This window comes from Oryctolagus cuniculus, chromosome 11 (genome assembly GCF_051225735.1).
Source record: "Oryctolagus cuniculus isolate XC-2025 breed Fujian yellow rabbit chromosome 11, ASM5122573v1, whole genome shotgun sequence".
In the NCBI taxonomy this organism is placed as follows: domain Eukaryota; kingdom Metazoa; phylum Chordata; class Mammalia; order Lagomorpha; family Leporidae; genus Oryctolagus; species Oryctolagus cuniculus.
The window spans coordinates 45,796,782-45,823,852 of record NC_142877.1 but is presented as its reverse complement, the minus strand read 5'-3'; the positions used below and the strand labels follow the sequence as shown (position 1 = coordinate 45,823,852).

Genomic DNA, 27,071 nt, shown 5'->3' with positions numbered 1-27,071 from the left:
TGTGGGTGATCAGAGTAAAAATAGACATTGTCTCAACTCTTGAGAAATTTCAATACAATACTAAAGGTAGATAGAAGAGTTTTTTAACAGTCAATAAAACGAAATGCCTTTCATTCACCTTAGGAAAGACTAGCACACACTGTATACAGAAAATATGCAGACATCAATAGAAACATTTGCAAAATCAAAAAATGCATACAAATAGCTAAGAAATCTATGGGGGGCAGGAAACATCCTCCAAAACCTAACACCCTGTTCTTCTAATGTGTTTTTTAATTGTCACAATCTGAAAACTATATAAATGCCTCTTTTGCAAGCTATACACTCAAACTCTGAATATAAACTGGGTTCAATTTCCTTTCCAGAATTGGAGGTAGAACTAACTGGAGGTGGTGGTATTTGTATCTACTCCAAAGGTTAGTAAATACATTCTGACACTGTAGTTATGTATCAGACTTAGACCTAAGGATGCTCACAACTTTGTTGCATATGTTGAGGCTATAAATCCAGGTGTATTATTAACAGTAGACTAGCTAAAGAAACTAGAGGTCTTCCTAAAAATAGAACCTTTGGTATTGCTTTAATTTAGAAACAATACTTCAGGAGAAAAATATACATACAACACACATAGCCATCAAATGGTTATTAGTAATTTCCTGTGGACAGTCATTTCCCCTTTTTTATATATGTATTTTTCAAAATTTCTCCAATGATCATGGATTAAGGGAGGTCTTCCACCTATGGAACAAGGAAATCTTCACCCAAGAACTTATGGTTTTAAGGTGGGACAGGATTTATTACAGGATGGCAGAGGAAATAAATGTAACAAAGCCATGGAGAGAGGCTCCAGAACTAAGAGGCAGGACAGTTTAATTGGAGCCTCCCTTCTCAGTGGGGATCTGGGACAGAAGCCCAACAAAAAAAAAAACATTTCAGTGACCACATTCTCATTCTATAGGCATAGGACACAAACTGCTTCAGTACATTAAACAGGTGTTTAATTTTCACACGGAACCCCAGTTCAGAGTGGTTGGACTAGAGTGAAAAGAATATGAACATGGGGCTGCTGCTGTGGTGTAAGAGGTTAAGCCACCGCCTGCAATGCCAGTATCCCATATGGGTACTGGTTCAAGTCCTGGCTGCTCCACTTCCAATCCAGCTCCATGCTGTTCTGCCTGGGAAAGCAGCAGAGAATGGTCCTGGTCCTTGGGCCCCTGTACCCACGTGCGAGACCTGGAAGAAGCTCCTGGCTTCAGCCTGGCCCAGCTTCAGCCATTGCAGCCATTTGGGGAGTGAACCAGAAGATGGAAGATTTCTCTCTCTCTATTTCTCCCTCTGTAATACTGCCTTTCAAATAAATAAAATAAACCTTTAAAAAATATGAATAGCAGTAAGAAAGTAAGCACAGAAAGATTACCTGAAAGAGATTATAGCCACAAAGGGCTTATCTGACTGTAATGTGAAGCAGTAAGAAAGGTGATCAAACATGCATTTCAGAAAACTCAACCCAGCAGCAGTATACAGGAGAGCAGAGGGAAACATCTATACAGCAGTCACCAACATAACCTTGGATAAGAGCCTCCAACACACATCAGAGATAGGAATACTGGAAAATAAAACGGAACGTCACAAAACTAGAACTGGAATGGATTAGATTTAGGCAAGGGCTGCAGAAGACGATCTCCAAGTCATGCAGAGAAAGACAGAAAACCAAGAAAATAGGGGGGAAAAAACAGCCAAAATAACAAGCCCCCAGGAAGAGATATTCCTGATAAGGAAACTGGTTATATCAAGAGATTTAATAAGACAGCTCCAACTAATGTTTAGGAAAAGAAATTTGTTAAATGTGCTCAATTTAGTGTATGTCAACTAGTATTTAATAAAATTGTCTTTAAAATTCCATCTTTTATGCTCATGCCCCTAGAAGGGAAAAAAAATTCCAAGCCAAGAGAAAAATAACCTCCAAGACCTCTCCTGGGTCCCCTCAGAACCATACTCTCAACAAAGTACTCTACAGATTTTACATAGTACAAACCATTAGGAGACAGAAAAGTGAGAGAATTAAGTGAATTATGTGAATTAAGTCAGTTTGAAATAAGTGTGAAGTCCAATGAAAGGACAAAGACACTATTATGAACTCAAAGAGTAAAACATTTTTTTTCCTTAAATCTTCTCGAACAATTTGACAACACATTCTCTTCCTAAATTAAGCTTTCACTAGTTGAGACTTCCAAAAACTGTGTACTAAGATCTATTATCTATTTAGAAATTATCTCCTTTTCAAATGTTATAATGTGAGCCACAACTCAGAATTTACTAAATATGAGACAGACAGGAATCAATTATCAAATATCCAAAGGGAAATTATTTTTATAAGATTTATTTATTTGAAAGTAAGAGTTATAGAGAGGGGGAAAAAGACAGAAAGAGAGAGGTCTTCCATTCACAGGTTCATTCCCCAGGTGGCCACAACAGCCAGGGATAGGCCAAGCAGAAGCCAGGAGCCTCACCCTAGTCTCCCACATTGGGGGCAGGGTCCAAGCACTTCTACCATCTTCTGCTGCTTTTCCTAGGCCATTCAGGAAGCTGGATCAAAGAGGAGCAGCATGGACACAAATCAGTGCCCATATAGCATGTCAGCATCACAGGCAGAAGCTTTACCCTCTACACCACAATATGGGCGTTGTGTGTGTGTTTTTTAATGTTTACTTACTTGACTTGAAAGGCTGAGTAAGAGAGAGAGGGAGAGATAGACAGACAGACAGACCATCCATTGGGTTCACTTCCTAATGCCCACAAACAGCCAGAGCTCTGCTAGGCTGAAGCCAGGTGTTCAGAACTCCATCTAGGTTTCTCCCATGGGTGGTAGTGGTCCATGCACTTGAACCATTATCTGTCACCTCCCAGGATACACTATCAGGAAGTTGGTTTGGAAGAGAAAGAGCAAGGACTCAAACCGGCACCCAACAGGGGATGCAGGTGTCTTAAGTGGTGACTTACTGGGTGTGCCAACCACCTATCCCTCTAAAGGGTAACTTTCTAACATGGGTCCAAACTGTTAATGTTCCTTCATTTTTTGTTTGTTTTACATAATCTAAATTCTTAGATAGAGCACTGAATGAAAAAAATATAGATTACCCTTAATAAATTTCTACCATCAGAAACAAAGTGGAGAGTTTCTAAAGGAAGGGAAAGCAGTAAGCACACTGATACAGGGTAGAAGCACTCTCACCCTCTGAGAAGTCCAGGGGAGCAAACGAGTTAATGGAGCAGCCAATGGACTCAAGAGGCTGCCAGCTGAGGTAAGAAAACTGTGTTTAGATTTATATTATTATTATTATCTTTTTAAAGATTTACTTTATTCATCTGAAAGTCAGAGTTACACAGAGAGAGAAGGAGCGGCAGAGAGAGAGACAGGTCTTCCATCCACTGACTCACTCCCCAATTGGCCGCAACAGCCGGAGCTGCGCTGATCCAAAGCCAGGAGCCAGGAACGTCCTCTGGGACTTCCCATGTGGGTGCAGGGGCCCAAAGACTTGGGCCATCTTGTACTGCTTTCCCAGACCACAGCAGAGAGCTGGATCGGAAGTGGAGCAGCCGGGTCTCAAACTGGCATCCATATGGGATGCCAGCACAGCAGGCAGCGGCTTTACTCGCTAAGCCACAGCGCCGGCCCCAGATTTTTATTATTTTATCTAACACTATGAACAGAAGTATTTTCATCCACTTTTTCCAAATGCAGGCACAACAATGTTGACTCCCCCAGCATTAGCCTCCCCTCACCAGACCAGCTCACCCCATGAGCAGCATAATGTTCTCCTTTGATAGGCAGCCCTCCCTGTCCTCACCAGTGTTTTCATCACTTGACTTCAACCACAGAAAGAGCTAAATAAGCAAAAACTTAAAACCTAGCATGGTTAAATTAAGAAAACTGAACAATGCTTTTATTTGTATCAAAAGTAGCACTTTCTTTTTTTTATTTTTACAGGCAGAGTGGGAGAGAGAGACAGAGAGAAAGGTCTTCCTTTGCCGTTGGTTCACCCTCCAATGGCCGCCGCGGCCTGCGCGCTGTGGCCAGCACACCGCGCTGATCCGATGGCAGGAGCCAGGAGCCAGGTGCTTTTCCTGGTCTCCCATGGGGTGCAGGGCCCAAGCACTTGGGCCATCCGCCACTGCACTCCCTGGCCACAGCAGAGAGCTGGCCTGGAAGAGGGGCAACCGGGACAGAATCCGGCGCCCCAACCGGGACTAGAACCTGGTGTGCCGGCGCCACTAGGCGGAGGATTAGCCTAGTGAGCCGCGGCGCTGGCCAAAAGTAGCACTTTCAACACAATGGTAAAAGAAAAATACTTCAGCAAAGTCTCAACAGAAAAAGAATGGAATGGACAACACCTTTTTCTGACTTAATTCACTTAAAGAATTTTCCTTAGAAATTATAATGTTAAGTACTACTTTTTGAAAGCACACTTCATAAAGAAAACTCCAAATATCAAGTTTCATTTCTACTCTACCCTTCCCTGATAATTCTGCAATTAATGCCACATTAGCATGCCAACATAAATCGCTCTTTTGGGGAAAATGTCATGATTCAAGTTTACAGGACTGTGATATTCTATCAGAAGAGGTCAACAAGTTCAGTGTTCTGAAAAGGTGTAAAAGTCAAATTTCCATGAAGCCTACTGCTCATTCCACACCCTTCGGGTTTTTAATTTTGAGTTATCTGCCTGCCAACCATGAGCCTCACAAATGCTGCAGTAATGGCTATGCTAGCAACAACAACAACAAAAGCCATTTCCATTTATATTCACATTTGAAAAGTATCTTTAAAATATAAAATGTTCTATTCCTGCCGGACTCATCCAAAGGTGGATACAGAAGACTGAGGAGCACTCCTCTGGAGAAAAAGGTTTAAGTTCTTGGAGATTTGGCAATACTAGCAACAATTGAGCTTTGCTATGATTCAGATAGAGAAAAAAATGACTGAACATTGCTATATTCTAGAAAACAACATATACAAATTATATAAACTCTATTTTAGAAGGAAAAAAAAAAATGAAGGGTAGGCTCTGGTCAACCAGAGAAAATAAGGGAAGAGCATTCCAATAAAAACAGGAAGCAGATACAGAGGTCAAGGGTCATATAGGAACCGGCCTGGCTGGTGAAGTTTCCCTTGAGGAACTGCGGATTCAGACACAGACCTGGGGCTCTACCAAATGGTGACAGGCTTTCAAAGAGCAAGTGTGGGTACATGCATTTATCCTTCCAAATGAACAGAAAATTGTGCTGCTGCCTATGAAAACTCTTCTATAATTTAAAAATCAAATGCAGGTTTATATTTTAACAAAGAATTATTTGAAAAATACTATGTATATGCAAATTATAATGGTGGAGGGAGATAAGGGTGAGGAAAATTAAGATAGCTCAGTTTTTTTTAAAGTTATTTATTTGAGAAGCAGACAAAGAGACAGAGACAGATTAGTCTTCCATCTGCTGGTTCACTCCCAAGATAGCCTTAATGCCAGAGCTGGGGCAATCCAAAGCCAGGAGCCAGGAGCAGGGGCCCCAAGCATATGGGCCATCTTTGACTGCTTTCCCAGGCCATTAGCAGAGAGCAGGATCCATATGGGATGGCAGCACCACAGGCGGAGGCTTAGCCTACTATGCCACAGTGCCGGCCCCAAGATACCTCAGGTCTATTCAAAGCTAAGCTATTGATATGCTGAATGATTTATAAAGTCAGAGTTGAAGAAAATGTGGTCTCCTTGGTCACACCTAACTATTCTCTGTTGGTCCTTTTCTTAAGATACTTTAATAATCTGTATAATATACATTCTCAACACTACAGCTAAGACCAAACGCGATGGGAATAACTAATTCAAACTCTAGCAAACAGCTTGTCAAATATGGAACAGCATACTGGATGCATCCAAATTAAAGAGGGGGAGAAAATTCCAGAAGTCAAAATAACAATAACTTGCAATTAATGCCAGAGGATACATTTTCAGACTTTTGTTCACAAAGGAAGTATAATACTAGAATACACAAGTCTTGAAACAAATAAATGTCCAATAAAATTGATCTCAGCCTTCACATTATCCCTCAGAGAAAACACTGAAAAGTACTTCTTGTGTGAAAGTTAACTTTGATCTTTCACAAATCTTTAGAAAAATTAAATCAATTTTATGATTAAACTTACTCTTAACATTTGCCTGAATATGCACATACATCCTGAATTTGTTTTATAAATTTAATAATTTCATGAACTGAGTGGGTACCAAAAACCAAAGGCTGCTTCAGGCTCAGAAGTAGCTAACCAACAACAACATCATCCATGCAAAAATTCCAGGATCTGTCCATTAATTCTATAAGCTCTCCTTTGGGCAGTCCTCTTTATCCTAATTAGAAAGATAAGTAGAATTAACTCTTCTAGAGGGCCAGGCAGGGCAGCCTTTGAAAATATACAGAAAAACTGACGAGTGCAAGCAAACAAGTGACAAGCCACAGAGAGAACTGGCAGAATTAAATGCCCTAAAGCGCCAAGGCAAGCCAGAGACCCCAAGGGTTAATACACAATGTCCACACTGGGTCTGTCAGAGCCAGATTGTTTGTTATGGGCTTAGGAGCATGGCTTTCAATTCTGTACTGCACCCTTAACAAAAGAGCATGAAGACAAAGCCAGGACAAATTAAGTGTAAAGATAAACAAAAAATCATGTGTGAAGATAAATGAAAGTATCTAATCCAAGAAGAATTTCCAAACTCATAATAGCTTTCTTTAAATAAAAGCCTATCTAAAATGGCAGTTACTATCAAAATCCATTAACGATAGGAAATAATAATTTGCTTCACAATGAGAAATCTATGTAAAATCTAAAATATTTCCTTAGAGGGAGAGAAATAAAAATGCTCGGGAAAGGAGAATTCAGGATTAGCAGGGTTTTCTCAAATTCTTGAATACTTGAGCTGTAAATGCTTTAGTCACTGCCGAAAGATTGGTAAAAATGACAACATAAACTCTGCCATCAACTTTAGGAACTCTATTACACAATGAGTGGTAAACTTGTTGATTTTTATTCTAAACAATCTTACTACATTTTAACATTATTTTTACTCAAAAAATGCTATCACTGTGGAAGAACTGTGATATAATAAATTTTTCAGATAACAGAAATTAGGCCTTTAAGTTTATAATAACTGTTAAGATTTTTTCACAGATGATTATTTCTCATCTTAACTGAGGTTATCAAGGAGTATAATACACTTGCGTTCTTTACTGGAGTACTGGTTTGAGCTCAAGCTACTCCACTTCCAATCTAGTTTCCTGCTAACATACCCCGGGAGGCAGCAGATGATGGCTTAAGTACCTGGCTCCCTGACACCCACATGCGAGACCCAGTTGAAGTTCCAGACTCCCAATTTCTGTCTGGCCCAGCCCTGGCTAATATGGGCATTTGGGAATTGAGCCAGTGGATGCAAGATCTTTTTTCCTTCTCTTTTGCTTTGCCTTTCAAATAGATGAAAATACATAAACATTAAAAATATATATCAAATACATTCTTTTGTCTTTAAAGATTCATTGATCTATTTGAAAGGCAGAGTTAGAGAGAGGCAGAGACACAGAGAGAGGTCTCCCATCCACTGGTTCACTCCCCAGGTGGTTGCAATGGTCAAAGCTGCACGGATCCAAAGCCAGGAGCCAGGAGTTTCTTCTGAGTCTCCCACGCCGGTGCAGGAGCCCAAGAACCTGGGCCATTTTCTACTGCTTTCCCAGACCATAGCAGAGAGCTGGATCGGAAGTGGAGCAGCCAGGACTGGAACAGGCCAGTGCCCATATGGGATGAAGCACTGCAAGGCGACGGCAGCTTTACCCACTACACCACAGCGCTAGCCCCGTATTTTTTGTTTTTAAGCTCTGCGGGGCCACAGTTATAAACATCATAAATCAATCTGTTAAAATACATTGAAGTCATAGGAGCCTCTGGGGTATGTATGGAAGACTGTTTGCTTCTACCTAGCAAACTACCAGAAACGCCTCTCTCTGCCTCCAGCTTGACTAATCCAGGAGAATTAGAGGTTGCCGGGGAAACCAGAAAACAGATAAGCAAGCTTGTTAAATCAGTAACCTTAACAATATACATAATTTAAAGTCAAGAGGCTCTGCTCTGAGGTCTGCAACACAGGGACTCTCCCATCTCAAAGCACTGTCGGATTAACAGCTGACATTTCCTTGTGAATCGGGAGTCTTCTAAAATTTATTTGCAAGTTCAGAACTGTGTTCTGGACAAATGCCATGAATTTTGGAATACCTACCTGATTGCAGTGTTCTGTGTCAGATCCCGTAACATGGGAACAGGAGAACATACCACTCTAAAAGGAAACAAGACCATGTGTTTGTAAATCATAATCTTTAAGGTTAAGACAAAGAAAGATAATGCTACATTTCTAAGACTTTAGAAGAGAGAAATCATTAAAATGCACACAAAAAAATGACCATTTATAATGTCCTATCATCCTTGTTTGTCATCTCACAGCAGGAAACAATTATGGGCAAATGGCTTGTATCAGAATTTGGATTTGTAAAAAACCCAACAAATCAAAAAGGAGTGGGGGAGTAGATTACTCAATAAAAAAAGCAGTTTCTTTATAAATGAGGAAAATTGAATGAGTAACCATTAACCATAAGGCATTCAACCCTATTAGCAGAGAAATGCACCTGTAAATCACAACACAATGCCAGCAAGTAAGCATCACCCAGAGTGACAAAAATGAAAGTCATAGATTCCAGGGGCTTCTCAGAACACACAGCAAGCAGATCTTACTCGCTGCCACGGGGAGTGTAAGATAGGGTAAGGACTTCTTATTTTTTGCAGATTCGTTTACTTATTTTTTTTTTAAAGATTTATTTATTTGAAAGTCAGAGTTACACAGAGAGAGGAGAGGCAGAGAGAGAGAGGGAGAGAGAGAGAGAGAGAGGTCTTCCATCAGATGGTTCACTCCCCAAATGGCCGCAACGGCCAGAGCTGTGCCAATCTGAAGCCAGGAGCTTCTTCCCAGTATCCCATATGGGTGCGGGCCATAGCAGAGAGCTGGATAGGAAGTGGAGCAGCTGGGTCTCGAACTGGTGTCCATATGGGATGCCGGTGCTTCAGGCTAGGGCATTAACCCACTGTGCCACAGCACCAGCCCCTCGTTTACTTATTTATATAAGAGGCAGAGCACTAGAGACAGAGGGAGAAATACACTGTCCATCCATTGGCTTACTCCACAGATGTGCACAACAGTCAGGGCCAGGAGCCGGGAACTCCATCCAGGTCTCCTAAATGGGTGGCAGGAGGTCAAGTACTTGGGTCATCACCTTCTGCCTTTCCAGAGGCATTAGCTGGAAGCAGGAAGCTGGGCCAGGACTCGAACTGCACACCAGTATGTGATGCTGGGCTGAAAGCAGAGGCTTTAAACCCACTGGGCCACAAGGCCAGCCCAGAGTAAACATGTTGGGAAGCCCCATAATACTATTCAAAAAGCTGAAGCTATGCACACCACATAACACACAGTATCATTCCCGGACACACTCACATTAACCTTGAGCAGCAGTTCTCAAACTCTGGTCTCAGAACCCCTTGACACTCAAAATTAGTGAGTACCTCAAACAACTTTTATCAATCAATGTCTATCAACTATATCTATCAATATTTACCAACTGAAAATTAAAACTAAAAATTTTTTGAAAACTGAATCAAAGATAACAAAACTATACATGCAAGCATAAAGCAAGACACAAATAAATGAGAAAAGTGTCACTGCTTTACATTTTTAAAAATCTCAGTATCTATGGGGCCAGCACTGTGGTGTAGTAGGCCAAGCCTCCATCTGCAGTGCTGGCATCCCACATGGGTGACAGTTTGTGTCCTGGCTGCTCCTCTTTCAATCCAGCCCTCTGGTTATGGCCTGGGAAAAGCAGTGGAAGGTGGTCCGGGTCCTTGTGTCCCTGTACCTGTGTGAGAGACCAGGCAGAAGCTCCCAGTTCTCAACTCCAGATCAGCTCAGCTGTGGCCATTGGGGGAGCAAACCAGCAGAGGAAAGATCACTCTCTCTCTCTGTCTGTAACTCTACTTCTCAAATAAACAAACATCTTAAAAAAAAAAAAAAAAAAAAAAAAAAAAACACTCAGCCGGCGCCGCGGCTCAATAGGCTAATCCTCCGCCTAGCGACGCCGGCACACCGGGTTCTAGTTCCGGTCAGGGCGCCAGATTCTGTCCCGGTTGCCCCTCTTCCAGGCCAGCTCTCTGCTGTGGCCCGGGAAGGCAGTGGAGGATGGCCCAAGTGCTTGGGCCCTGCACCCCATGGGAGACCAGGATAAGTACCTGGCTCCTGTCTTCGGATCAGCGCGGTGCGCCAGCTACAGCGTGCCAGCCGTGGTGGCCATTGGAGGGTGAACCAATGGTAAAGGAAGACCTTTCTCTCTGTCTCTCTCTCTCACTATCCACTCTGCCTGTCAAAACAAAACAAAACAAAACACCTCATTAAATAGCTTAATGTCACTCTAACAACTGGACTCTCTTCTCTGTTTCTGATGTGATCTCTGGAGATCACACACTATACTTTGCCTTAGGAAAATGCCACTGTACACTCAATAAAGAAACAGACTGAGAAAAGCAATAACACTGCTAACATCTAAGTATTATTATTATGAAAATTGGTTTAACTTTGTGGATGCCCTGATATCAGAGCTCCCTGTGTAAGGTAACAGTTACTATGGTTGAAGAGCTGGGCTTGGGGCCGGTTCTGTGGCGAAGCAGGTAAAGCCACCACCTGTAGTGCTGGCATCCCATATGGATGCCGGTTCGAGTCCCGGCTGCTCCACTTCTGATCCAGCTCTCTGCTAATGGCCTGGCAAAGTAGTGTAAGATGGCCCAACTTCCTGGGACCCTGCCACCCATCTGGGAGACCCGGAGCTGGCCCAGTCCCAGCTGCTGGAGCCATTGGGGGAGTGAACCAACAGACAAAAGAGCTGTCTCTCCTCTCACTCTCTAATTCTGCCTTTCAAATAAATAAAGAAATCTTCTAAAAAAAAATCAAGAAAAAAAAACTGGGTTTTAAATCCAAGCCCTTTCTTAGTCCAACAAGGTTTGCTCCTTTTTCCCCTTTTTTCTAATTTGAGATGTAGAGAGAGAAAGAGAACGAGTGAGTGAGCAGGAGCACATCACCATCTGCTGATTCACAGCCCCAAACGCCCTCAATGGCTGGGGTCAAAGCCAGCAGCTGGGAACACAATACAGGTCTCCTACCCGGGTGGTAGGAATTAGAAGTGGGAAATCCAGGCACTCCCATGTGAAATGTGGGCATCTTGTTCATTAAACACCCACTCCCTGATCAAAATACCATTTTATCACTATTTTTAAAATATTAGACAAGGAAAATCTGCTAAGTAAACTTCCTTCCATTCACCTCAGTTATATATAAATGAACACTTACTGATCTGGAAGAATGGCTTCTTCATCCAAAGAAAACTTTCCTTGAATCCCATGACATAGTTCAGGTGGCACATCCACTGGCTGTGGAAAAATGCATTCCAAATGCATATAAAATGAGAACGCAAGCAGATATTTGTACACACATGTTCAGAGGAGTATTATTTTAAAGCCAAGTGTCTATCAACTGATGAACCAATACACAAAATGCAGTTTATATAAAAACCAATGGAAAAAGAAATTCTAATATATGCTACAACATGGATGAAACATGAAAGCACTGGGCTAAGTGAAAGCAGACAAAGGATTCGCATTGTGATTCCCCTTACAGGAGATGCCAAAATCAGGCCAATTCACAGAGACAGGAAATAGAACAGAGGTTACCAGAGGCTGGAGGGATGGTGCAACAGGGAGATACTGTTTAATATTGTTTGGTGTGTGCAGAAATTCTGTTTGGGTGATAAAACAGTTCTGGAAATGGATCGTAGTTATGACTGCACAACACTGTGAATATACTTGATGCCACAGATTTTCACACTTAAAAATGGTTACAATAGTACATTTTATATTATGTACATTTCACCCAAATTTTATACAAAATATACTGCTAAATGAACCAAAGTGCACACTCTACCTCTGCAGACCCAGTCTGATATAGCTCTAAAATGAAGTCGTGGAGTGGGTGATGTTTCCCCACAAACAACACGTCTCCTCCGAGGCTGTTTCTTCTATCTGAGGGAAAAGTAGGAAAAAGTGACCATGCATTCAACAAGCATAGCTGAAAGCGCAATTTGTATGAGACTAAAACAAAAGGACACATCTAAAATTTTACAACTTAATTACAGCATCGTGTTTATAAAAAATATTTCAAAAGTGACAGCCCTAGGTATGTGATGTCTCTCTATGGGAGCAAAATATTTTGACTGTAACATTTCCAAGACCAAATACGACTATGAGAAAAAAAAAAATCACTGAAAGCTATTTGGATATACTGTAAGATAAAGGGCAAGGTTTTCTTATTTATAAAGAATTCAATTTCTTAGTACAAGAAATACATATTTAAAATACATAAACATTTTGTGAAGAAATAGAATCACTGATGATTAAAATTATTCTTAAGACAGCTAACAAGTTGCTTCCACAGCTAAGTAGACCAGTACTGAATCAGTTTTTCCAAGCTGACCTTTGCAATTTCCCCAATCTGAATTTCTTCACTGTCACGACTATAAAATGCCACTTTTGATGCAACATTTCAAGTTGCACTCTAAAGGAAAATGCCTGTTTTACTCTAATCTTTTCAAGTAGAGTTATTACTGCTTGGGGAGGAAAGGCAGGGAGAAGGTAGACAAAGAAAATGAAAACAATCTTCCCAACTTTTGCAGGTCTATATCATATAAAAATCAAAAAGTCAAAGGGTATTACTGAAGTGTTGCTCTTTAATAAATTCAATAAACACTAGAAACTTGAAAGTTTTTACTTAAGTATTACTAAATTTACAAATTGAGAACCAAAGTTAACATTTGTGTGTGTGTGTGTGTGTGTGTGTGTTTTTTTTTTTTTTTTGACAGGCAGAGTGGACAGTGAGAAAGAGAGAGACAGAGAGAAAGGTCTTCCTTTGCTGTTGGTTCACCTTCCAATGGCCGCCGCGGCCGGCGCACCGCGCTGATCCGAAGCCAGGAGGCAGGTGCTTCTCCTGGTCTCCCATGGGGTGCAGGGCCCAAGCACTTGGGCCATCCTCCACTGCACTCCCTGGCCACAGCAGAGAGCTGGCCTGGAAGAGGGGCAACCGGGACAGAATCCGGCGCCCCGACCAGGACTAGAACCCAGTGTGCCGGCGCAAGGCGGAGGATTAGCCTAGTGAGCCGCGGCGCTGGCCCAAAGTTAACATTTGTTATAGAGAAGTAAAATTAATGGTTTAGGCTCCCTTTATGGAAAATAAACAAAGTCTATATAAGAGGGCTTCAGAAAGTTTAAGGAAAATATATACTATGAAAAAGCCTATGCAGATTCTTTTAAATTTTTCACAACAAAATAAACTGTGATTCCACTGTCCGTGAACTCTTTGAAGAGCCTAAGCCCGTGTCACGCAGACTGGGTGCTGATGGAGCAGAAGCACTGACTTACTCTCTTCTGGAGTCAGGTCTGGGTACACCTCTTCCAGGGCGGCTCGCAGCCTGCGCTCGTCCACGAACGGCAACAGAGCAACACCTGGAGAAACAAAGGCCCACAAACCACCCAGTCAGGATCATCAGACTCCAACATATCACCACTCCTCAGAAGCAGTTCTAGAATATCCCTGCTGCTTTAAAAGCATCTTGGAACTGAACTCTAGTCAAAACTTAGACCCAAATACTCTATATGGTGAGAGAAGAAAAATCCTATGTATCTTCCTTCAAGTGGCTCACATGGACAATCACATTTTTTGGATCTTGACTCTGAAATGGTAACATTTATAAATGAAATGAACCACTGGTCACCTGGACAGCAGTTGGGTTCTCACCTATTTACTAAGATGCCCTCACGCAAGACAGTTAATCTCCCTGAGACTTGAGCTTGTCCTTTCATTCTCTAGTACTTGGTCTCTTGTTTTTAACCTAAGATCATTCAAGTAAAATACTAAGAAGTTCTGTTCTGACATTATAAATGTGTTGTGCAATTCTTTAGAGACTTGCTTAAGTAACCTGGGGATGCTGGGTAGAACAGAGTTCTTCATTTTATGGTATTCCGGAATTAAGGGCACTGCCTTATCTGGAACCATGCACATAATTTTCAAAGTATAAATCTAATACAATGCCTATCACTAGAAAAACACACAAAGTTACTAAAGCACATGTCTGTTCTGTTAAAGCAGTACAAATGGTACTTTAGCTAAATAAAAATGTTAAGATAAATAACAAAGACAAATGTTAAATAATTCTGAAACTACCGCCACTCAAAACTACTTTATTTGTGACTATTCCCTTTACAATTTTAAGAAATGAAAAGGTTTCCACAGTATTTTCAAAGTCCACAATATTTTCTAAGCATGGAAATGTGTTCAATTTTACTACATAGCAGGAGGATTTTTTTAAGTCAAAAAATAAACTAAGTTCTAACATGAATTGTCAATAGTCTAAAAGCAATTTCAAAAATATGAACATCCATCATTTGAGTCAGGCCATTTCAATTACTGGGAAACAAACCTAAGGAGCTGCTCATGTTTTATTTGGTCATACATTCAAGAGAAATACATCAAAGAGAAACTACAGCATTATCTAGCCTTTGTTTTCTACCTTCTATACTCAGGGCCTAAGAAGACAACCTATGAAAGACTTAGCTACAAAATCAATTCCAGAATCTAAATCTAATCAATAAACAGCTTGTAGTGCTACAACAGCAATAAAATTACTAGGCAGCAGATCAGCCCAACTGGCCAGGGCAGAAAGGAATGTCTTACATCCAGATTGACAACGCCCAGCGCTTAAGGATGAGCTGATTCTAAGACTGAGAACACCCAGCTACTGTTCACTGAGCATTTACAAGCAACACCTCATATAACTCTCTCAGCCACCAGGGATGGCCCAAGTAATGGTTAACGCGTAGAGAAGCACAACCCTTTCAAATGTGAGCTCTAGTGTCAGTCTCTGGGTTCAGACCCTAGCTCTGCCAATGTGTGGCTCTGATCAAGTTACTTAAACCTCCTGTGCATATATAAACTACACAGTATCTATGTATCTATACTGAATTTTACAAATCCATCGTATTGCTATTAAATTATATATAATGTTGATAAATACACATACTTAAAAAATATTGGAAAAGTACTCAGATATTTTATCTTCTAAGCAAGAGATTAACTATTGTACTACCATTACTAATTAAACTTTAAAAACATGTATGAGGGAATAATTATATACATTTCCTAATAGTACTGAATTTTAGCTTAAAATTTTTTCTTGCTACTGAGCTTATAAAATACCAAACGTCAAAGTCTAAATCTATCCTATAATGCATATGGAATCTCAAGGTACCCTGAATACCCAAAACAATCTTGAGCAAATTGTAAAACACATTTTATGACCTCAAAATTACACAGCCACAGTAATTAAAACAATATGTACTAGCATAAGGTACTAGCATAAGGACAGACAAACAGAACAAAGGCATAGAATAGAGCACCCAGGAACAAACCCTTATACGAGTATATATGGTCAACTAAGTTTCAACAAGGGTACTAAGACCATACAAAGGTTTGGAAAGGTTTTTTTCAACAAATAGTGCTAAGAAACTAGATAGCTACATATAAAAGAAGAGAGATTAGACTCTTGCCTTATACCATACACAAAAATTAACTAAAACTGAATTGATTACCTAAATGTACAGGCTAAACTTAATAAATACATAAATAAGTCAATAAAAACATTTAGAAGAAATCACAGGAGAAAGTTTCATGACACTGGATTTGGCAATGATTTCTTGGATATGACATCAAAGACACAGGCAACGAAAGACTTCACCCAAAGTAAACACTTTTAGGCATCCAAAGACAATGTCACAGGGTGAAAAGACAATTCACAAAATGGGAGAAAATGAATGCAAATCAAATACCCAATGAAGATTAATGTCTAAAATATATGAATAACTCCTAAATGCAAAAATAAAACAAAGACTGTAATTCAAAAAAATGGGCAAAGAACGCAAATACATGTTTCTTCACAGATATAGAAAAGACCAATAAACACATGAAAATTGTTTGATAACGCTAATTATGAGGGAAATGAAATAAAAACACAATGAGATACCATTTCACACCTGTCAGGAAAAAAATTTTTAAAAAACAGAAAACAACAAGTGGGTGGCAAACATTTGCAGAAACTGCAACTTTTGTGTATTATCTTAGTTTTCCTCTGCAGTTAAACTGTATCAAAAACATCTCTGGTCAGTGATAGAAAAGATACACACCACAGTGACACAGCTATCAAGCCACCAGCATGTCTACTACTACTAGTAAATTCAGGTAAGAATTTATATACTTATGTGACAAACACATAAACATATTTACTAATTAATTTACTTATTCTTACCTTACCATTTCCCATTCTATGCCTCCTGTCTCTACTTTAACTAAACATCCTACACAAAGCACCTTCAAACACTGTCTGAAACTTCCATCTAACAAACGATGACCACAGAACAACACTTATATGACCACGGCCCTAACACTGGGCTACACTTCCTTTAAACAATCATTCCTTTAAATAATAGGAAATTCCTGCTCCTAATAAAAGTCAACCCTAAAGTCTCACAAAATAATAATTTTTCAATTTGTAAATCATTATTTATTCCCCTTTGCCTCACAACTCTGTGGTCATTTACTGGCCATCCCAACCACAGAGAATAATCAAGCAGAAAGTGAAAACACAGTTTTACTGAATGTGCTCATTATCCTAAAAAATGTACGGCAGAGGAAAATGTTTGCTGAAAGGGGGCTCTGGTGTGCAACAGAAGTTGGCTTATGGTGTGAGATTTTCTAGTTGTGTTTTACTATCAGTCATCACATATTGTTGAATACTATAGCATATTTAATTCTCATTTCATAGCATCAATCCTATAAAATCTGTTAACAAAAGAAATGAGAAGATTATAGGCAATGATCAATGTCAAGTATTTAGTTTTTTTAGGTTTCTTTATTCATTTGTTAGGCAGAGTGGCAGAGAGGGAGAGACAGATGTTTCTGTATCTCTTGGCAATCACAAAAGATGTTAATGAGTTACTAATTGGAATAAGCCTCATTAATCAAGCACAAAAGAGACAAAAGATACAATTATTAATCTATTTTAATTCTAATTACCCCAGAATATTACTACTAAAATTACTATTAATCACAGCTAATTCTAGGTTGGATGGAGAAATATCAATTTTTCAAACTTAATTTTTTAAATATTTATCTTTTATAGAATTATTTCATCCCATAAATCCTGTTTGCTCAGTTTTAACATAAAGTTTTAACAAAAAGAATGTCAAAATCTTACCTTGCCATGCATATTTCTTTCCATTCAAATCAATAGCAAAATCTTCAGGATAGAAGTCAATTATACTAGAATCCTATATCCAGAAGAAAAGTAAAAATTCAAAACCAAAGCCACATATCTCTACTATAAAGAATTTGATGACTTTTGTTCAAGCTATCATGCCTGATGAGAAAATAGGTGTGCACTTTTAAAAAAATGTTATTAAGATAAGAGGTCATTAATAACAGGCCTCATAAAACAAAATTAACTTTATTTTAAAAACTGAAAAACAAAGGCATCATTACAGACGAATTTAAGAACTGATAAATGTGGGCCTCTGGCAAGCAAGAATGAGTTCATTTCCTCTAACAATTCCTGCTTGGTTGGGTCTCACTCTTTCTAGCTAGCACAAGCCAGACTTCTTGAGTTCTGATAGCCATCACACAAGGCTGAAACAAGTGAAAATAAAGACTTACAAGTAAGCAGACTGACAAGAAAATGACTGCTATGCAAGAATTTCTAATAACACCAACCAATCTCATTTCCTAGGTAGAGTATGGTTACTCAAAGAAAACAGGAAAAAATATTTATACCATGAAAAAATTAAAGAACTCAAATACCTTTCTTCTATACTTCACTGCTTTTAACTACAAGATGCAAAAGAAGGTGTGACAATATTATGTTATGACATCCAGGTTACCAGCACACTGAAACCAGAGACTCACAGGATCACTCATGAGCTTCCGCCATGACGGAGGTAGAAAGTTACCGCTTGCAGCTGGGAAAACTCCCATAAGCTGTTCCAGAGGTTTAAACTGCAAGAACGAAAAACAATGTTAAAAATTAAGACCCCAAATTATTACCAGACCCAAAATTCTGTAAATTTTGTGACTAAATAATTGGCTTACCGGTTTTGTGCCCTTCTCAAAGTCAGAAGGCATGTCTGCAATTCCTTCAAAGTCTGAAGCAAACGGTGCATAATGGAATGGATAATACCACTTCCAGGAAGCACAGCCCTAGAACCATTAACAACAAACAAAACCCATCCCTCAAAATACATGTGAATCCATGATGGGCACGGTACAACAAAATCAGACAGTTAACCTAAAATATTCTATTTATAAAACACAATGACTACTGGTATATGTTCTATATATTTTGTCCACAAGTCCAAAAAATTATTTTGATTAATTCTAAGCTTCCTACTTCATATCAACAGCTCCTTGGCTTAAAAAATATTGTGAAGCATCTTTAATAACCAGTAGCTAACATCAAACTTTATATTCACTAAAACAATTCAAAGACTTTTCTTCAAAATACATTTGGTGCTACTTCTTTGTAAATCTAAACCTGCCATCACCAAATAACACCAACAGCAGCTGTAGCTGATGTTTATTGAATGTGCAGGTGGCCTGGGACATCACTGGAACACAGTTTGAGAGTTAAAAGCCCAAAGTTTCACTTTACAATTCACTCTTACATTTTCATGGGACACCTTTCTCTTGACTAAAAACTCTGAGTAAGTACATCAGAAGAAAACAAGATCAAGTTTTATTCAAAGAAGAGATCTCTTACTGAAATGTGCTTTCACTCTGTACCCAATGAATTAAAATTATGGGGATTGGCATTGTGACATAGTGGGTAAAGCCACCACCTGCAACGCCAGCATCCCTTACAGATGCCTGAGACCAACTGCCCCACTTCCAAACCAGTTCCCTTTAAATGCACCTGGGAAAGCAGTGGAAGATGGCCCAAGTCCTTGGGCCCCTGTACACTCAAGGGAGACCCAGAAGCAGCTCTGGGCTCTTGGCTTCAGCCTGGCCTAGCCCCAGCCATTGCGGCCATTTGGGGAGTGAACCAGCAGATGGAAGATTCTCTGTCTCTGTCTCTTCCTGTCTTTGTATAACTCTTTCTTAAAAAAAAAATCTTTAGAATAGGTGTAAAACTTGCAAACAGAAGTCTGCAGTCGATATTTAGTATTTTATGGTACTGTCTACTTACTCACAAACCTTGTCTGTTTAGAGTTACCAAACTTAATTTGGTTTGTTCTCTGAGAACTAAATCAGGTATTAACACTCCCCAATAGGTGTAGCTACTCTCTCACCACTATGACACCTCAGTCACAAAAAGGTGAGCCAGACACAGAGTATTAGAATGCACTTCATGCAATAACACTGCCTTACAGAGATGGTGTCACTCAAATTCCTTTCAAACTTTTATTGGGAATCTCCAGGCACTGTACTTAGTTCAGTCATTTAATGACTGTCAATTAATTACCCAGTTATAATCACCTTAGAGACAGACAACTATGCTACTTATGCTGAAAATCCTTTAAAATAACAAAAACTAGCATTGTTTACACAGTATATTAAAACCTAAGGAACTCAGGTATCTTTACAAATATTATTTACGCTAATCAATTTCTGAAATAGGAAGCTTTACAAAATAATTCCATTTTATTTCAGAATATAGCTCAATAATACACATTATAGAAATTACTATCTTCTTAAAATTATTGGCTAGAGATTTAAAGGAAAATACTCCTTTGTACCTGGTAATAATATCGAAGAACCCAGCAGAGTCCTTCAACGTAAGACTGCACAACTTTACGGCGGAATTTCTCATCAGCTGCATCAACATCAAATTTGTTCTTGTAATACCGCTGTTTCCAACCAGCTTCCCATAACCTACAAACCAGGCAAAGCAAGCTCATGTTGAATTAATACACTTTCGGGAATACCAGTCTATATCCCAAGTCCATTTATATTTAATATCTAGGGAAATGTGAGTGAATTAAACAGTAATGCTAACACAGATTCATTTAATTAATTCTGAAAAGTCCACTTTCACAGGATCTACTATCAACTTAACAGTTAAACATCAAAAATCCAAACATTGATTCTGGTAAGATCAATATAAATTTACACTAAAAAAATAAAAGAGAATGACTTTTTTTTTTTTTTTTTTTTTTTTTTTTTACAGTGGACAGTGAGAGAGAGAGACAGAGAGAAAGGTTTTTTGCCGTTGGTTCACCCTCCAATGGCCGCCGCTGATCCGAAGGCAGAAGCCAGGTGCTTCTCCTGGTCCCCCATGCGGGTGCAGGGCCCAAGCACTTGGGCCATCCTCCACTGCACTCCCCAGGCCACAGCAGAGAGCTGGCCTGTAAGAGGAGCAACCGGGACAGAATCCGGCGCCCCGACCGGGACTAGAACCCGGGGTGCCGGCGCCGCAAGGTGGAGGATTAGCCTAGTGAGCTGCGGCGCCGGCGAGAATGACTTATTAAAGTAGAAACAGAATATTTGCTCAAATTTTACCAGTGCTATACATATTTTTGTAACTGCGCAACAATTTTAAAAACCACATTTTAAGACATCTTACATGGTTCAGTTTGCTAAAATATAAAGTATACAAAGAAAGGCAGTAAAATTACTTTTTTTAAAACAGACATGCAGAGGTAATTTTGATGTTAAGTTTGGCCCACCATCGTGGCACAGCGGGTTAAGCCACCTTGTGATGGCAGCATCCCATATCCAAGCACTGGTTCAAGTCACCGCTGCTCTGCTTCAGGTATTAACACTCAGTGTTGTAACCCCCAATAGGTGTAGCTACTCTCTCACCACTATGACCCCTCAGTCACAAAAAGGTGTGAGCCAGACACCTGGGGAATTTTGGGGGGTAAACCACTGGAGAGAAAACTGATCAATCAATCTCTCTCACTCTCTCCTCCATACCCTTTCACTCTGCCTTTCAAACAAATAAATATAACCTTTTTTTTTTTTTTTTTTAAGTTCACAAAAGAATTATCTAAAGGGGACTGGGCATTTAGCCTTGGATTGAGACATCTATCTCTCATATCTGATGGCGTACCTGGGTTTGATTAACCAAATCCCACACCAGCTTGTGACTCTAGCTTCCTGCTAATGCAGATCCTGAATGGGGCTTCCCGACACCCATGTGGGAGATCTGGACAGCATTCCCAGCTCTAAACTTTGGCCCCAGCCCAGCCTCAGCTGTTCCGGGCATCTGAGAAGTGAGCCAGCACTCCTATAGACGCTCGCTCATGTGCATGTACACTCTCTCCACTCTCTTTCTGCCTCTCTTAATTTAGAGGAGAAAAAAAATTATTTCTAGAGACCAGGCAGACATTATGTGCATTCCTGCTCTATTTCTATTGTTGCCTGAGCTTTTATCTATCTTTCAAGTAAAATCATTAATTACAGGAAGGAGATAAACAGAGATAAAGAATGTCTATCTCTATATTTCTATACATACATACATACATACATACACACACACACACACACACACACACACACACATGCATGTTCTGGTAAAATCCAGAAGGTCCATCAAGCCACTGTATTATTATTAATAAAAAATACAACATGAAGAAACACATTTTCATCCAAAGTCTACTTTCTTAAAGTGCTCATTTCTCACCTTCTGCAAGATTTATGTATTTTGTTTAAGGAACACAAGCAAAGAACATTCAAAAAAATCAGGACAGATCAAGAGCACTGATAGGACTCTCTAGTCAAGGTTCTTTTCAGCATGTGCTGAATCTAATGAAACTAAAGATAAATGTTCAATCCCAAGCGGTTATGGATCTCACATCGAAGGACATTAGAAAAATGCAACTAGGCTGGCGCCACAGCTCAATAGGCTAATCCTCTGCCTGTGGCGCCAGCACCCCGGGTTCTAGTCCCGGTCGGGGCGCCAGATTCTGTCCCAGTTGCTCCTCTTCCAGTCCAGCTCTCTGCTGTGGCCCGGGAGGGCAGTGGAGGATGGCCCAAGTCCTTGGGCCCTGCACCCGCATGGGAGACCAGGAGGAAGTACCTGGCTCCTGGCTTCGGATCGGTGCAGCGCGCCGGCCGTAGTGGCCATTTGGGGGGTGAACCAACAGAAGGAAGACCTTTCTCTGTCTCTCTCTAACTCTGTCAAAAAAGAAAAAAAAAATGCAACTACATATGACTCTTATGAAAAATAACCATGAACATAAACCACACACTTTCCATATCTTTTCAAAGCATGAGCTGTGGTCCACCACTGTCCTGCTTAACTTTGAAATAATATACAGTTTTCCTAAATTCTTTTTTTTTTTATCTTTTATTTAATGAATATAAATTTCCAAAGTACGACTCATGGGTTACAATGGCTTCCCCCCCATACCGTCCCTACCACCCACAACCCTCCCCTTTCCCACTCCCTCTCCCCTTCCATTCACATCAAGATTCATTTTCGATTATCTTAATATACAGAAGGTCAGCTTAGTATACCTTAAGTAAGGATTTCAACAGTTTGCTCCCACACAGAAACATAAAGTGAAAAATAATAGATGATTTTTTTTAAATGATGATGAAATCAGATCAGACCTATTGTCATGTTTAATCCCAGTGAGAGTCAAGTTGGGAATTGATAATTTCTTCTTCTTTTTTTTTTTTTTTTACAGAAGATCAGTTTAGTGTACATTAAGTAAAGATTTCAATCGTTTGCACCCCCATAGAAACACAAAGTGAAATATACTGTTTGAGTACTCGTTATAGCATTAAGCCTCAATGTACAGCACATTAAGGACAGAGATCCTACATGAGGAGCAAGTGCACAGTGACTCCTGTTGTTGACTTTACCAATTGACACTCCTGTTTATGGCATCAGTAATCTCCCTATGCACCAGTCATGAGTTTCCAAGGCTATGGAAGCCCCTTGAGTTCTCCAACTCTTATCTTGTTTAGACACGGTCATAGTCAAAGTGGAGGTTCTCTCCTCCCTTCAGAGAAAGGCACCTCCCTCTTTGAAGACCTGTTCTTTCCACTGGGATCTCACTCACAGAGATCTTTTTGCCAGAGTGTCTTGGCTTTCCATGCCTGAAATACTCTCATGGGCTTTTCAGCCAGATCCGAATGCCTTTAGGGCTGATTCTGAGGCCAGAGTGCTATTTAGGACATCTGCCATTCTATGAGTCTGCTGAGTATCTCACTTCCCATGTTGGATCACTCTCCCCTTTATTTATTCTATCGGTTAGTGTTAGCAGGTACTAGACTTGTTTATGTGCTCCCTTTGACTCTTAGTCCTTTCATTATGATCAATTGTGAACTGAAATTGATCACTTGGAATAGTGAGATGGCATTGGCACATGCCACCTTGATGGGATTGAACTGGAATCCCCTGGTATGTTTCCAACTCTACCAATTGGGGCAAGTCAGCCCGAGCATGCCCCAAATTATACATCTCTTCCCTCTCTTATTCCCACTCTTATGTTTAACAGGGATCACATTTCAGTTAATTTTCAACACTTAAGAATAACTGTGTGATAATTACAGAATTAAACCAGTCATATTAAGTAGAACAGACAAAAAAAAATACTAAGAGGGATAATGTATTAAGTTGTCCATTAGCAGTCAGGGCTATGCTGATCAAGTCACCATTTCTCATAGTGTCCATTTCACTTTAGGAGGTTTCCTTTTTGGTGTTCATTCAGTTGTCACCGATCAGGGAGAACATATGCTATTTGTCCCTTTGGGACTGGCTTACTTCACTCAGCATGATGTGTTCCAGATTCCTCCATTTTGTTGCAAATGACTGGATTTCGTTGTTTCTTACTGCGGTATAGTATTCTAAAGAGACTGCTGGCCCTTTGCACTTGGAGCCCAGAATTCACGTCTGGTTTAATTACACAGGAGGCTGTGTGTAATACTGTATGATGATCCCCTTCTTGGGGATCAATGAAAGACTCGGCTTCCTATTATAGATTTTATATATACAACTGAAAGAAAATTCTGCTGTTATATAATTGTCCATGTAAGTGTGTAGTTTAAAAAAAACAGACATCTATCTCTCAAAGAATGATTTTTGCATAATTTCATTTTGAGGAAGAACCTTCTCAGTTGAGAAAATTAAAGCCAACTATATTATATTAGTACCTTAGTGTAACTGAACTTTCTAAGTTAAGCAGCTTGAAAATTTCATCTCCAAACACTAACATTCAGATCACATAGGCTGAGCTAAACATCTCATGTCTAGCTGATTTTGTGCCTGGTCTCAGAGGGAAAAGTGGCTTGGAGAATGAAAACCTGCACGCATACTAATCTAGACACTTAGGTTGAACAGCTACAGCTTACACATCTCACCGGAATTTACTGACTAGTCTAACCCTCCACATTAATTACTGCGGGATAAAAAGATCACAGGCAAGCATCCGAAGGCACTACTGCTCTAAGCCAAATAGCATTAATTAGACAGACTCTATTTCAGCAATTTGCTAACAAAGTGCTACCAAAAAATGGCATCACCTGACGTTATCCTCTGGCTCAGGTTCACTGTCACTGTCTTCTGCTTTCCGCTTAATTCCTCCTATCGGAGACGGGGAGCCATCAGACGTGAAACTCGTATTAGGAGATATTGAAGGACTCTGCAGACGATTATGACATTACAAAGGAAGGATTGCATTATTCATTTTACTTAAGAAGGTACATCCAACTGACATTACCCACCATGCTTCATGGTACACATTTCTAAAGAGCTAGTAAATGAAGGAGGTAAATGTATTTACAAAGTACAAAGACTCATTTTGCCCTATTCCACTCCTCCCGAAGGAGTTAATGTAGCACCAAGCTTCAAACACTTAAACTCAAATTTTGTTTTTCTTTGTGCTTCTTTCATGTTGTAAATTCGCATTTTTCCATATAGCAAAACTGTGAGGGGGAAAAAGCATATAACATACATTATATATGCTACATAAATATTAGATGTAGCAATGACATGTGTAAAAATCTATTAACGGTCAGTGCTGGTGCAAATGCAGTTAAATAATAGGTATTCAACCTACAACTACTCTGAAAAGTAAGTTCAATCAGACTCTGACAGATAGCTGCTAAATTACTTTGCATGTACTGTTTTAAAGTTCCAAATGTGTAAGTCAAAATCTATCAGTCATCTTAGAAAAATGCAACTTCATTTGTATTGCAAAGACTTATGCCCCCTTTAAATTCAACATTATAGTTCCTTTATACCAAACTTGATTAACATAATATGGCCCTAAAATATTTTAACATTTAATCACAAAATTAAAAGACAATCTTCCACAGCTTCAGCTATTTAAATGACCAAATCACCAAAAAGATAAGTGGCAGGAAACATTTTCACAGTGAAGTTTTCCTTCTGTTCTTCAGTCTATTAGGTATGTCAAGTCAACAGAATTTAAAATTGAGCTCAGAAGTCTATTTTAATGACACTGCAACTAAAACCTTATTATACAGACTGTTTATACCATATGCCAAGGAAAGTTAAAACTAAGCAATGTTGTATTTTACAGAGCTTAGAGCACTTTCCTTTTAAAACTGTATGACAGGATCACTTACCTATTATCAGTATAGCTAACACTGTCATAAATCCATCCATCCATCCATCCACCCACCCACCCACCCATCCACCCTCCACCCATCCACCCATCCAGGAAAGCACTGCTACACTTGGAAAATGAGAGATCTGAGTCTGAAATACCAAGATCAACCTTTACTATGTGGCTTTGGACAACTTATTTAACCTCTGTCAGCCTGACCTTAAATTGGGATAATATTCTGCGTCTTCACAAATTACTGCATGGACTAAACGGATATGTGAAAGATTACTAGCACACTGCCTGCCAGGCACGCGGTTTAACCACTCATGAAACCATCCCTACTATTGTTCAAATCCTACACTCAGCCACTGGGATTACACTGTGAGGATGACATTCCTATCAACTGTGTAAGTACACAGAAGTTGTATAAAAAACAAACTTTCCCAAATGGATTCTTAACTAACAAAATATAAACTTCTTTACACAACAAAAATAATGTATTTTCAAGGGGAAAATTTTTTCGTTTAATGCTAAATCTTTAGTATCATGCATCTACCAACAAAAGTATTGTTTTCTAAATGTATCAAACTCATACAAATTTTTTCAAACAAATATCTTTCAAAAAAGCTGGTTTTAAAATCTGACAAATTCCATTAAACTGAGAATGTCCTCAGATACAATGAAACCATACTTCAGGATGCAAAACTTACAGCCATAAATTTCAAAACTAGCTACATACAAAAGCATTAACAATGGCTCAACAGTTCACAAAACAAACAAAAACAGTAAAAAAAAAAATCCATTTTAACAAATCCTTTTAGATTAACTGATGATTTGGCTCCTTAATTTCTTTTAGTTCAGAACATTCTAGATGAAAATCTCACCATGCAAAGACTCCAAATTCCATACCTCATGTAAATAGAAATAATCCTGTCAAAAAGGGTTAAAAATCAAACAAGCAACCTAATTACCAATCTTCCCATTCCCATTCCCACCACGGCTCACTAGGCTAATCCTCCGCCTGCGGCGATGGCACCCCAGGTTCTAGTCACGGTTGGGGCACTGGATTCTGTCCCAGTTGGTTCCTCTTCCAGTCCAGCTCTCTGCTGTGGCCCGGGAGGGCAGTGGAGGATGGCCCAAGTCCTTGGGCCCTGCACCTGCATGGGAGACCAGGAGGAGGCACCTGGCTCCCGGCTTCGGATCGGTGCAGTGCGCAAGCCTTAACAGCCATTTGGGAGGGTGAACCAATGGAAGGAAGACCTTTCTCTCTCTGTCT

The 27,071-nt window shown here is 39.7% G+C and overlaps 1 protein-coding gene across 5 annotated transcripts in view; it reads right to left on the bottom strand.

The window, feature by feature from the left end:
- Positions 1 to 27,071, bottom strand: part of XRN2 (5'-3' exoribonuclease 2) — an 81,996-nt gene that overhangs the window by 21,656 nt on the left and 33,269 nt on the right. For all 5 annotated transcript variants that reach the window (XM_002710942.6, XM_008256330.5, XM_089307371.1 and 2 more), the window contains 9 exons: positions 24,747 to 24,865; positions 20,009 to 20,144; positions 18,366 to 18,473; positions 18,183 to 18,272; positions 17,479 to 17,551; positions 13,592 to 13,675; positions 12,102 to 12,199; positions 11,472 to 11,551; positions 8,310 to 8,366 (listed from right to left, as the gene is read on the bottom strand). In XM_002710942.6, coding sequence (XP_002710988.1) covers positions 8,310 to 8,366; positions 11,472 to 11,551; positions 12,102 to 12,199; positions 13,592 to 13,675; positions 17,479 to 17,551; positions 18,183 to 18,272; positions 18,366 to 18,473; positions 20,009 to 20,144; positions 24,747 to 24,865 — 845 coding nt within the window. The remainder of the gene's footprint in view (positions 1 to 8,309; positions 8,367 to 11,471; positions 11,552 to 12,101; positions 12,200 to 13,591; positions 13,676 to 17,478; positions 17,552 to 18,182; positions 18,273 to 18,365; positions 18,474 to 20,008; positions 20,145 to 24,746; positions 24,866 to 27,071) is intronic.